At 40.7% G+C, this 13,520-nt stretch overlaps 1 protein-coding gene across 1 annotated transcript; it reads right to left on the reverse strand.

Moving 5' to 3' along the window:
* Positions 1-6,307: 6,307 nt before the first annotated feature.
* Positions 6,308-7,436, reverse strand: LOC131799666 (uncharacterized). Its single transcript, XM_059117365.2, has one exon. The coding sequence runs from the start codon at positions 7,164-7,166 to the stop codon at positions 6,639-6,641; it is 528 nt and encodes a 175-aa protein (XP_058973348.1). The 5' UTR covers positions 7,167-7,436; the 3' UTR covers positions 6,308-6,638.
* Between the last annotated feature and the right edge of the window lie 6,084 nt (positions 7,437-13,520).

The raw sequence follows: 13,520 nt of genomic DNA on the forward strand, positions 1-13,520 counted from the left end.
GTGTTATGCAGGCACTTCAGAAACCGTTTTGAAAGAGATGGCCTTAGACCAGGATCCCATTAATGGGCTCTTGCCCTAGACTAATTAAGAACGAGCTTCCACCAGCCAGCCAGTGGCGGTTTCAGACCTTGAGCGAAGGGGGGATCCGGTTTTTTGTCGCTTGCCTTGCCAGCTTTTCTTCCTTCTGCGATTATTATTATATTTTTTTACTTAAAATAAGGGGGGGGCGGGGATCGGGCCCTCTGGGCCCCTCCCCCTAACCCGCCACTGTTAGCTAACTTATTTTTTCATTGTTCGAGGCTATAGTTAGCTCTTCGAATGTTCTTCAAGGGTCAGCGGATTGTTCCGTTTTGTTCCCTACGGCAAGAAATCCCTGTCTAGAATTCAACGAACTCACATTGGTGTGTTGTATGAAGAGTTGAAACAAGCAAGAGAAATATCCTTCTCTTCAGCTATGATAGACTGTAATAAAAAACGGCATCAAATTATCCATTGCAGCTTCTACTTCTTCAACGATATGCCTTGGTGCCGATCTGAAACAATTGCAGTAGAGGAGGACAACGACGAAAGATCCATCCGCGAGGAACAAAGCAGAAGCCATGAAACCAATGATGCCGTAGAAGTAGGCCTAGATACAGAAATTCCGAAAAATGGCCCGACAATCTATCGGAGAATTCTCCTGAAAATGTCTACACATCTCATTTTTATCTCGAAAAACCTCGAAATTTTTTGTAAAAGTCCTGATCTGTCTCGAAATTTATTTTAAAATAATAACATAATTTGCATGAAATGCGAGATTCCTGTGGTGAAACTGCATGGAAGCACCTTCAAACTGATTCAAAATGATTGGTTTGTCTCCTAACATGTATCTCTCAGACAATGATAACGACAATAAACAGGTGGTGCAGTTAAGTTATACAAACCACGTAAGTTTGTTTTTTAGGCCATCGGCTGTATTTTTCTAGACATTATCGTCTAAGAATCCCTGAATGTTCCAAAATCATCGAATTTTCTTAAAATTCCGTTTGACTTTGAAAATCCTGAAAAAAGTCCGGATTTTGTTTCTAGCCGTACTAAAAGAATCTTCTGGATATCATTTTTCTTCCCTATTTGTCAACGGGACTAACAGCTTTTCTTCGCAAGGAAAGAAAAGAGTCTAGTTGTATGTATTTAGGCTCTCAAGCGTTGAATTTTTGTCAGTTTGACAATTCAAAAAGCGTAGATAATGTTTTTACAGAAGCCCGATTAGTTTTAGTGGCAGCTTTGCCGAACAAAACAAACCACGTACAGCTAGATACTGAATAAAAAAATCCTCACTCGATAAAACCTACAGTATCTTCCGCTGGACCATGTTATCATGTAATTAGAGTCTCTCCATCATCATGACGTGGAGGTGATCGGCGACAAACGAGGGAAAAGAGATAATAAATCGCTTCACAGAAGAACAAACTAGCAGCTATGAAGCCACAAATGCCTGATCCAATCATTACATCCCCTTTCACATAGATGTTGCCATCATGGTATACAATTCCAGAGCCAACAACTAAGGCAACCGAGAGGAGAAAACATCCAACCATTCCAAGCAGCGGTGGCACCTTCTCGAAGCATCGTAAGCTTCTGAAAATGATGTGCAGAACCACGAAGACGAGCGCGCAGGTGGCTACGCCGACTTGATATTTGAATTCTGCCTTGTAGCGATAGAACTCATAGCTAAGCGTAAGAACAGCCGCTAAGAAAGTCGTTACCGTCTCAATGAGTTTCACGCCTCCTTCTATCGTGGTCACTATCCACGCAAAATTGCAACACCTTCGTGAATTCAGTGACTCCTCCCTGTCAGCCATAGCTGTTGTCTATATATACTGAGAATGGTAGAGTTACTATATGAGGTGGGCTACGTCGGCTTCTCGATAAACATCCGCTGTTCGGAATGGAGCCCGTGCTCCTTATACAAAGTGACGATTCCACACGAAGATTCGCTGTGTTTTATACTTCCCAGATCCCACTGTGTGTTCGGACGGAATGGAGAAGCATTCCTGCTCGCCATAACTTTTGTCTATACATACTGAGAATGGTAGAGTGGGTAGATGAGAATGGGTTACGTCGGCTTTTCGATAAACATCCGTTGTTCAGAAAGGAGCCCTTGCTCCTCAAACAAAATGACGGTTAGACGCGAAGATTTGCTGTGTCGTTGACTCCCCCGATCCTACTAGCCATCGGGATAAAAATATGACAAGATTACTCACTGACTATAGTTTTTCAAACTGATCGATACTAATCGAGCGCCCAGATCCTACCGTGTAACTGAAATGAAGGAACTCTTCCACCGCTTGGGCGAAAGAAGAAAGCACGAGTTTTGTCGAACACGAAGCTCATTTAATTGCGAGTATTCTATTCAGTGATTCAATTCGACTTTTGTCGTTGTAAATTCCTTCAGGACAGTTGGCTCTATGCACGCCATTTCGCATATCGGTTGCGTTTCCTCCCCCCTCTCCTCATATTTAATGGGGAAGGGGAGAGGGGAGGGTGGTGAGTTGAGATGTTGGTTTGCTTCAAAGTTTCAAGGGATTGTCTGGATGTCCGTAGGTTGTTCCCACAGTAAAACTGACCTCCCAAATACTAGTTCGATTTCAGTTCGACCAATGGTAGACGAAAGGTCTCACTGAAGATGAACCACTGACGAATATGATGAGTTAATTTAGGGATAAAATCAATTTAATTTATTTATCGTCACTTATATTCTTAAACACACCTTCAGGAGTTCAAAACCACCAAACTTTGAAAAGAAGGCTAAAGGATTCATCATAAAAATAAAAAAAATATTTTCCCTTTCCTCACGCACGCTTCCAATCTGGCCTAGAAAAGATACATAACGACTGGAAGAGGGATTGTGTTATGCAGGCACTCCAGAAAGCGTTCTGAAAGAGATGGCCCTAGACCAGGATCCCATTAGTGGGCTCTTGCCCTAGACTAATTGAGAACGAGCTTCCACAATTAGCCAGTTGTGGATCCAGACTTTGAGCTGAGGGGGGTCCGGTTTTTCATCGCTTGCCTTGCCGGCTTTTCTTCCTTCTATGATTATTATTATATTTTTTTACTTAAAATAAGGGGAGGGGGGAGGGCGGGAGCGGGCCCTCTGGGCCCCTCCCCTTGACCCGCCACTGTTACCTAACTTATTTTTTCATTGTTCGAGGCTATATTGAGCTCTTCGACAAGGGTCAGCGGATTGTTTCGTCTTGTTCCCTACGGAAAGAAATCCCTGTCTAGCATTCAACGAACTCTCATTGGCGTGTTGCATGAAGAGTTGAAAGAAGCAAGAGAAATATTCTTTTCTTCAATAATGAACACAGGTATGATAGACTGTAACAAAAACGACATCAAATCATCCATTGTAGCTTCTACTTCTTCAACGATATGCCTTGGTGCCGATCTGAAACAATTGCAGTAGAGGAGGACGACGACGAAAGATCCAACCGCGAGGAACAAAGCAGAAGCCATGAAACCAATGCTGCCGTAGAAGTAGGCCTAGATATAGAAATTGCGAAAAATGGCCCGACAATCTATTGGGAAATTTTCCTGAAAATGTCTACAAATCTCATTTTTATCTCAAAAACCTCGAAATTTTTTTGTAAAGGTCCTGATCTGTCTCGAAATTTATTTTAAAATAATAACATAATTTGCATGAAATGCGAGATTCCTGTGGTGACCAAATGATAACGACAATAAACAGCTAGTAGAGTAAGTTCTACAAACAACGTAAATTTGTTTTTATGCTATCGGCTGTATTTTTCTAGACATTATCGTCTAAGAATCCCTAAATGTTCCAAAATCATCGAATTTTCTGAAAATTCCGTTTGACTTTGAAAATCCTGAAAAAAGTCCGGATTTTGTTTCTAGCCGTACTAAAAGAATCTTCTGGATATCATTTTTCTTCCCTATTTGTCAACGGGACTAACAGCTTTTCTTCGCAAGGAAAGAAGAGAGTCTAGTTGTCTGTATTTAGTCTCTCAAGCGTTGAATTTTTGTCAGTTTTTGATAACCGCCAATTCACAGATAGTTCTTCAAAAACCGTATTTTCACAGAGGCCCGATTAGTTTTAGTGGCTGCTCCGCAGAACAAAACAAACCACGTACAGCTAGATACTGAATTAAAAGATCCTCACTCGATAAAACTTACCAATTAGGATAAATGAAATCTCCTTTATAGGCTAGTTTATCGTTCCTGACAAGTGTGCATTCTTCGTTCTGGATGGCGTGATCCTTTTCCAGGACGGTAAGCTTTCGTCACGGTAAAGAAAAATTGATCCGGCTTCAACAGTTAACTTCCTTTCTTTGTGATACAAAAATAACACATTTTTACGGTTACCGTTTGTAACGACTAATTGTCAAAATTTGCCGGTCAATTTTTACGCCTAAAAGCCTTAATTTTTGACTGTTTTACGGCTATAGGTTAACCCCATTGAGACCCTCAAGGCAAAATTTCTTGCTTTTCAGTTCATCTGTTTAGTATAGATGAATAAGATAGATAGAACGAACGCGAGCGATTATCCCTCTCGAAACGTTTCCTACACCGTTCCTCTTGGAATTAAAATTCTCGAGTCATTCTCGAAGGGCAAACCGCCTGGTTCGTGTGAATTGTAAAGATATTAAGATACGTTACGGTGATCAACCTTGAGTTACAATTAAATAAACCCAGGCTCTTATGAAGAGGCCCTCGGGCTGAGTTATAGGAATATCAAGCGGACTGCAACTGCGGTTGCAAATAGAGTGCTGAAGGAAAAAAGATTTCAAGAGAAGAATTATGGCTCTGCACGTACCTTTCACAACTGAGGGGGGCATTGGGGCTTATTAGAAACTGCAAAACCGCAGAAAAAAATCATCCAAACCCGAAAAACCAAAAAAAATACAGTGGTGACAAGTGGAGCATACAGAGTAAACTATGCTAATTTCATTACAGAATTTATGAATGCCATGGACTTGGCATTCGTATCTTCTAGTATCTGCTTCAATTAACAGCTGCACTCTCGAGGACCTCGATCGTGGTCTCTGCGGACTCAGCAGCTGATAATGGAGCCTAGTAAATTAAGGAAATTTACACAAAATTCCTCTATAGGTTTGCAATTTTGCAGTCGCAAAAAGCTATAGCTCCGGAAAGTTTCATCGAAAATCCCTAATCTAACATCTCATAACATCTAATCTAATTTGCGAATTAAGACCTGAAAGTTTGGAAATTCTATTGGAATGTTGAATCAGTCACGTGTGGCCTGTAACTTGGTCACCAACTTCGAGGTAGCGTTGATGAAGAAACTCTGGCATGTTCCGCGATGAACAAATTTCCCAGGAAAATTACTAGTCGAAGCGTTTGCGCTCAGCATGCGGCTGGCGCAAAAGGATCGCCAGGCGAGAGAAGCTGGTCCCTTTCCCTCCACCTTGGGGGAGGGGGAGGGTACGGCTACACGTAGGCTACCTAGGGTTCCCTGCGATATTTCAATTGGTTCGTCACGCATTCCTCTCGATAACATTTGCGTTAGGCGGCAGCGGTGGCGCGTAATTGCCACTCAAATCGAGGAGAAACAGGAACCCAAATCGGTCAAATAGGAAAAACCGAAAACCGCATCGAATATCAAATCCGGAAACCCATTGGTATTTTTGGCGAAAACCGAAAACCAAATGACGGAAAACGGAATATCTGCAAACCGCAATGAACACCAAAACCGAAAAACCGAAGTTTTTTGGCACAAAAACCGATCTAAAAAAATAACCAAAACCACAAAACCGAAAATCCCAATGCCTCCTCACAACTTGGTACATTTCGTAGCCGCTCCATCCAACACAACGTTGTAAATCACCAAATTTTACGTTCGTTAGTGACGCATAGGTAAACAGGATATATGTCTAATGTAACAGGAAACTTGATTCGAACAATTGTCTTCTCTGCATGCCTGCAAGCGCAAATATGCGTGGAAGGTTCAAGCTGTCAAGTGGAGATGGAGAGGCAACTGTTGTAAATTTTTCCTCTTGTATCGATTACGCCTGGTTTTCCACTAGCGACGCAAGCACAAGTGTAAGCCGGTACAAACACCGGCAAGCTTTAGGTGAATATGCCAAGTGAAAACGGAAGTCGACAAGCACAAGCACTAGCACAAGAAAAAGGAGAAATTTGAATCTTTTTGACTGGGTGCGTGCTTCCGTTCGTGCTTGCGTTGAGACTGTTTACACAGTGAAATAAGAGTTTTGTCGCTTGCGTCTTTAGTGAAAATCAGGCTAAAGCAGCAGAAACCATTCCAACAGTGAAACTAGGGTCTGTTAACTGCTTTATTTTAATAATTTAATCTCAAACAGAAATAGAACAACAACATAAGAACGAATGTAACTCGCCGGAAATACTTGGCGAGTGTCAGGCGACCTAACGTAAACTTTGGTTGAATGACAGCGAGGGAAGCTTGATTTTATCAAACCTACGATAAATTTCTCTGTTTCAGACGTCCTAAATACTTTTTTTGTTTCTCAAATAGGTAAATCAAAATAATAGACAACATTCTACTATGAGATAATATCTCGTAGTAATCACCTTCTTTTCTAATTCGAAGCTTAAACATCTTTCTGTATGCATCAAGTTCTTTCTGTTTATCTCAGTTCTCGCTAAACCACTGCACTTGCAGGATCTTCTGCCGGACCATGTTTTTCTGTAGTTAGAGTCACCCCATCATCGTGGCGTGGAGGTGATCGGCGACAAACGAGGGCAAAGAGATAATAAATCGCCTCACAGAAGAACAAACTAGCAGCTATGAAGCCACAAATGCCTGATGCAATCATTACATCCCCTCCCTTATATATGTTGCCATCATGGTACACAATTCCAGAGCCAACGAATAAGGTTACCGAGAGAAGAAAACATCCGATCATTCCAAGCAGTGGTAGCACCTTCTCGAAGCATCGTAAGCTTCTGATAATGATGTGCAGGAACACCAAGATGCACGCGCACGTGGCTACGCCGACTTGATATTTGTATTCCATCTTGGCGCTATAGTACGCAAAGCTACGCGTGAGAACAGCCGCTAAGAAAGTCGCTACCGTCTCGATGAGTTTCACCCATCCTTCCACCGTGATCACTATCCACTCACAATTGCAACATCCTTGTGAATTCCTTAACTCTTCCCCGTCCGCCATAGTTGTTGTCTATATATATTGAGGATGGTAGGGTGGGTAGGGAAAGCGTACTCCGACATCCGTCAGAAGGAGGTCATCTCGGGTAGATTTCCGATTACGAAATCCGAGCTCGCCCGATGTTGTCTTCGTGATGAAGGCCCTATTTAGCATATTAGACCCGCAAAACGGAGTAGAAACGAACACGTGCTTCGTTTTCGCTCATGACTTCGTATTAGCGTTAAGATATTTGCATTTTTTTCCGTTGCTAACCTATATTACAGACTCCCAAAAATTTTTGCGATGCCTCCTTTTCACGGATGGCCGACTACAACTGCAACATAGTGACACCTCCACGAAATCTGTCAAAAGGAGGATGTTAAAACACCAGAGGTCATCTCGGGTAGATTTCTGATGACGAAATCCGAGCTTTGTTGTCACGAAGGCCCTATTTCGCATTTTAGAGCCGCAAAATAGAGTAGAAAGGAACACTTACTTCGTTTTCGCTCATGACTTTGTATTAGCGTTAAGATATTTGCATTTTTTTCCGTTGCTAACCTATATGACAGATTCCACAAAATACATTTGACGCCTCCTTTTCACGGATGGTCGATCACAACTACAACGTAATGACATCTTCACGAAATCTGTCAAAAGGAGGATTTTAAAACACCGGAAATCTTCTGGATTTCTGATGAAATAAATTTAACGCAGTTACGTTCAGAGTTTAAGCGATATATTGTTATTTCTAATATGGTAATTGATTAAAAAATTGTACATTACCTCGATTGGACGGAGATTAAGTTTGAATATAATGTAGCAAGCGATATTACTTTTGTCGACAAGGATAATCCGTGACTTGTCTTACCTATTACATTTTCTCTATCTGCGTTGTGCATTGAAAATCATTGAAAACATTCTACGATAATATTTTTTACAATATTTAGATGAGGATTTTCAATTCTTAACGCAAGAGCGTACTTAGGGAAAGATCTACAAGAAACAGTTTCTCATGAATACATATTAAAAATTCTTTTAGCTGACTTCTACATAGATAAAAATTACTACATAGATATATTTCACTTCGACGATTATCTTAATAATCAATTAACGGGAAGTTCTGCGAATCAGTTTTTTTTTCAGTTTTGACAGATTTCGTGGAGGTGTCACTATGTTGTAGTTGTAATCGGCCATCCGTGAAAAGGAGGCATCGCAGAAATTTTGTGGAGTCTGTAATAAAGGTAAGCAACGAAAAAAAAAAGCAAATATCTTACGGCTAATACGAAGTCATGAGCGAAAACGAAGCACGTGTTCGTTTCTACTCTGTTTTGCGGGTCTAATATGCTAAATAGGGCCTTCATCACGAAGACAACATCGGGCGAGCTCGGATTTCGTAATCGGAAATCTACCCGAGATGACCTCCTTCTGACGGATGTCGGAGTACGCTTTCCGGTGGGTAGTAGAGAGTTTGTTATATGGGGTGGGCTACGTCAGCTTCTCGATAAACATCCGCTGTTCAGAGAGGAGCCCGTGCTCCTCAAAAACAAAAAAATAAAAAACAAAAAACAAAAAATGACGGTTCCACGCAAAGATTTGCGGTGTTGTTGGCTCCCCAGATCCCACCAACCATCGGGATGAAAATATGACAAGATCGTCACTTATGCACACTTTCAGGAGTTCAAAACCTCCCTGGCAAACTTTGAAAAGAAGGCCTTAGCATTCATCGTGAAAAGGAAAAAAATATCTTCCCTTTCCTCACCTTGAGCTAAGGGGGAGGGGGGGCCTGTTTTTTTGTCGCTTTCCCTGCCGGCTTCTCTTCCTTCTGCGGTTTCTTTTCTTTTTTTTTGACCAAAATAAGGAGGGGGGGGGGGAGACTGGGCCCCCTGGCCCCTCACCGAGACCCGCCACTGTTAGCTAACTCTATTTTCATCATTTGCTGCTATATTGAGTTCTTCGAATATTCTTCAAGGGTCAGGGGATAGTTCCGTTTTGTTCCTTACGGCAAGAAATCCCTGTCTAGAATTCAAAGAACTCTCATTAGCGTGTTGTATGAAGAGCTGAAACAAGCAAGAGAGATATTATTCTCTTCAGGGATGAACACAGCTATCATAGACCTTAACAAACAAAGTTATCATCAAATCATCCATTTCAGCTTCTACTTCTTCAGCGATATGCCTTGGTGCCGATCTAAAACAATAGCAGTAGAGGAGGAGGACGACGGAAAAATCCTTCCGCAAGGAACAAAGCAGAAGCCATGAAACCACTGATGCCGGATTCTATCAATGCGTCCCAGCCATGTTTTTATCCTTTCGCGTACTCTATTCTTGAAAAAACGACTAAAGATTGTTTCGTTAAAGATGAATGAGAATCACATGATTTTATTGTCCTTTTGCCAGATCGAATAAATACAATATCATCTTAATATGCAACAGTCAAATTATACGATTTGTGGTGGATCAGTTAATCGGCAGTACTTTCTACGCGGAACAAAGATGATACGGCAAGAATATCTTCGACATGATGTGTAGGAAAACGAAGATGAACGCAGTGGTGGCCTCGAATATCAGGTATCCGTATTCAGGTTTGAAGCTATCGGAAAAGCTCAACGTAACAACAAACGTCACGAAAGTCGTGACAGCCTCTGCAAGCTTCGGCTATCTAACGTAGTGGCGATCCACTGACAATAACAACATCTTCGAGTTTCGTGGTCTGGTCTAACAGCTGTAGGAGCATTTTGGCACCGCTTTCTCTTAAAGTGGCTCTTCCTGATCCGGGGATGGAGGAAATAAGATAGACGACGATTAAATACAGTACTGGTCCAAAACTAACCAAGATCATCTCCTTTTTGGTAACAGTTTTGAATCTGATTGGTTGAGAAAGTGGTGCGAGTTCTCTGGACCAATTACATTCAATTATAACTGCCTTCTGAAGTAGTATTTAGAAACAGCAGGCAGAAATATGTTCTCAAACGACGAAAAGGGAACATTCAATATCGCTGCTTTAGTCAACCCCGGCCCAGAGGAACGATGTTCCTATCCAAATCTTCTCCCCCTCAAAAGGAAACAAAACGGAATTTCTAGCCAAAAAGAATCTATGGTTCCCTGCTGAAATTTGTAGATCTGGAAAATAGCTCATCACACCTCTCCGTTTCCTGTTTTCACAAGTAGCAAAATTTTACGGTTTGATGGTCTTCCAGGACCTTATGGTTACATGGAGGTTCGCGTAGTGTAATTTTGCGAAATAATTATTTTAGCAGAAAAGCCCCTGTAGTCTGTTCGCCAAGAAAAAACAAGGAAGATTTTTCTCCCTTTTAAAGAAAATGTCGACCTTCATTTCATATTTTTAAGTTTTGCAGGAACTGTTAAACGACAATTTCAACCCCAGGCCAACTCTTAGCACTATTTTCGGTTACGCTTTGTGATTCCGTATATGACATACGAACTATTTTAATTAATCAAAAGCTTGCATGACATTACAAGTATTTTACTAACAGAGCTTTGGCACTCCGTTCGCTTTGTTACTGGTTTCTACACCTTTACCTTTGGTTTGACCCTCTCCTGGTGATTCGTACACTACACATGGCAGATCAGGGCGAGGCAGGTCAAGAAGTAACCACGCGAAAGTGTAGCTGCGGTTGTTGTGATCCTCTGTGGATTGTGACAACGAAGGAAGGATGGCTAAAACTTGTCGAAGCCATCTTGACTTTCTTGACGTTTGTCATTGTTTCTAGTTTTCCCGGTAGCTTCAGAGCTGAATACGAGTTCTTGATCTTTGTTGCTACCACCGCCTGGATCTTTGTGGTGCTGCACATCCTCCTAAGAATCACTCATATCTTTGAGAAGCTCCCGCCTGTTCTCACGCAGCCTCTCCTTGGAATGATCGCTTGTTTCTTCGCTGCTTTGGCCTTGGTCATCGGTTCTGGCGTTGTCTACGCCAAAGGGAAAGATTACAACATCGGTGAATTAAAAGCTTCAGGGATCTGCGGTTTCCTATCTGCATTGCTCTTCTTTTGCGAGGGTGTTTATTTCGTCTTTCGTTACCGCCGAGCGCCAAAACATCGTGCACAAGAGAAACCAGTTGAAGATATCGAGGCTGACGATTTTATACAGCCCGCCAAGCCAGCCTACTGAGCTGATTCACGCGAAGTTATACAGGTGTGTAGAAATTATACACATCTGTAATTGTGTATATATTAAAAATTATGTAATAGTTAAAGCACTGTTCATGTTTCCATAGGCTTTGGTTATGGGTAGCATTGATATACAACGATTTAATTGGATTTAAAATTTTTGAAGTAGGTAATCGCGTTTTTCAAAATAGTAAAATCTGGGTTAAGATGAAATTTTTTGGGGTCCTCTTTTGAAGAGGGTCGTAGAAAAAATGTATTTATTGAATATTTTACATTGAAGGCGAGGGACATGAATGATTTAGTAAGCAGTAATCATTCACAGAGTTTTTCTGTGTAACTCTCAATTAGATTGATTAGGAATAGAATTTTAAATCTGTTGCCAATCATGTGTTAGATGCTTAGCTTCAAAACTTCTATCTCATGGCACTGGTCACATGGTCACTGCTGTATTCCAAGCTGAAAAAAAAAATTGATACACTGCTGCATTGATGGATACATTTAGTAAAACTGTAAAGGAAAAAGAACTCATTCTAATTTGTTTGAGGGACAAAACATTCAAGTCAAAAATCTTAAAGCATGCTTCCGGGAAATCTTTGGAATTCTTGTAAATATAGCTGTGGATATCCTTTTGGTTTGTTGGACATGAACAGGTTTACAAAGAAAAATCTTGGTCCTTTTAAGGGAAAAATGTCTCAACATTGACTCAGATAAATTTGGCAGGTATGCAGTGCGCTAGTTAATTAATTAAGTTAGTAACTTTATTTCAATTGGGGTTGCTAATATGCATAGAAAAGAATGAGAAAATAACAAACAACAAAAAAATAGTTCAATTGTTTGTTCAGTTATTTGGGTTTTGGGCACAACACGTGTGACTTGTCTTTTGGGGCCAGAGTTCAAGTCCTTTGCTACTTTGATCACCTTTTTCTGTATCCTTGTAAAGTTGTCTCCAGAGGGGGTGGCTACTTCCCATACATTCTCTTAAATGAAATCAAAATGATGTTCTAACAACTTGCAAAGCAGTCTCACTGGAAATTGTCAGGGGATAGCTCCATTGCAGACAAGCCCTAAATAGTATCAGGGAAAAACATAGCGGCTAACTGAGGAAGTAGCTAAGTTGCCTGGCAGGTAATTTTTTTAAGGATCCGAAGATGCTTTCTGTTTTGTAACAAACATCAGGCTTGGATCAATACGTGAAAAGGTTAATACTTTTGGTTAGGTTGATTTCTGCAGTGAGAGTTTAGGTAGGTCTTTGCATTGTAACACTTGCAAAACTTAGACTCAGGGCGTGAAATTGCGCCTAATACAGGCGCCAATGCGACTACATTTTTCACTTTGGCGACCAAATCCTGAAAGTTAGTCGCCAAATTGGCGACTACAACGTTTCATCATAACCTTACTAACAGATATAGTGAATTAAATAAATTTGCAAAGATAAATCCGCGGCAAACTTCCTCGTTAAGTTTGTTTCCAAAACGTAGCACATGCATCTCGATCGATAACTAGACGCCATCTTGGATTTAGATGAACCTGAACGTTATATATCATACATCCTAGTGTCCACTTTGTAGCACGTTAAAGATCTTTTCCCCAGCTTAATTTTGGAGGGTCTATCTAGAACGCTGACAGCGTAAAGAAAGATTTTGTTTGTCTTTGAAAATGGCGACCAACTTTTTTTGAATTGGCTACCACTTTGAAGAATTTAGGAGCCAAGTGGCTATCAGAAAAAAAGTTAATTTCACGCCCTGTTAGTTAGTTAAAAAAGGATTTTCTTTGTCGTTCTTTATGCAGAAACAGAGTACCTTACTCAAATGTTTTTATTTTTCAGAATAATGATTATAATTGTAAAGTGCTTTAAGCTCAAAGAAAGGGCACTATATAAATCATTGTATTATTATTATTATTATTATTATTATTATTACCTTTTTGAAATAATGTCAGTGAAATGCTTTGCTGACCGGAGAGTACAATTGGCAAAACTTAAGTTTTGCTGATCTTGTCACTCCAAAATTTCCATGTAGATGCATTTACAAGATGTGCTCAAAACATTCTGTGGGTACTATTTTCTGCTTTTCTGGAGCAGTGTAGCTCAGTCTGCTTTCAGGTTAGCATGGTTTTGTGTTTTCTGTTATTCAGTTAAGTGGCAGAGTATAATTCAGTTACAACTTGAAACCAAACATATGAAAAGAGGAATGGGGTGTTTTTTACTTGTTTGGAAGTCAGGCCATGGTCGTAATGCCAACTTTGAGCCA

Source organism: Pocillopora verrucosa, chromosome 7 (assembly GCF_036669915.1).
Source record: "Pocillopora verrucosa isolate sample1 chromosome 7, ASM3666991v2, whole genome shotgun sequence".
In the NCBI taxonomy this organism is placed as follows: Eukaryota; Metazoa; Cnidaria; class Anthozoa; order Scleractinia; family Pocilloporidae; genus Pocillopora; species Pocillopora verrucosa.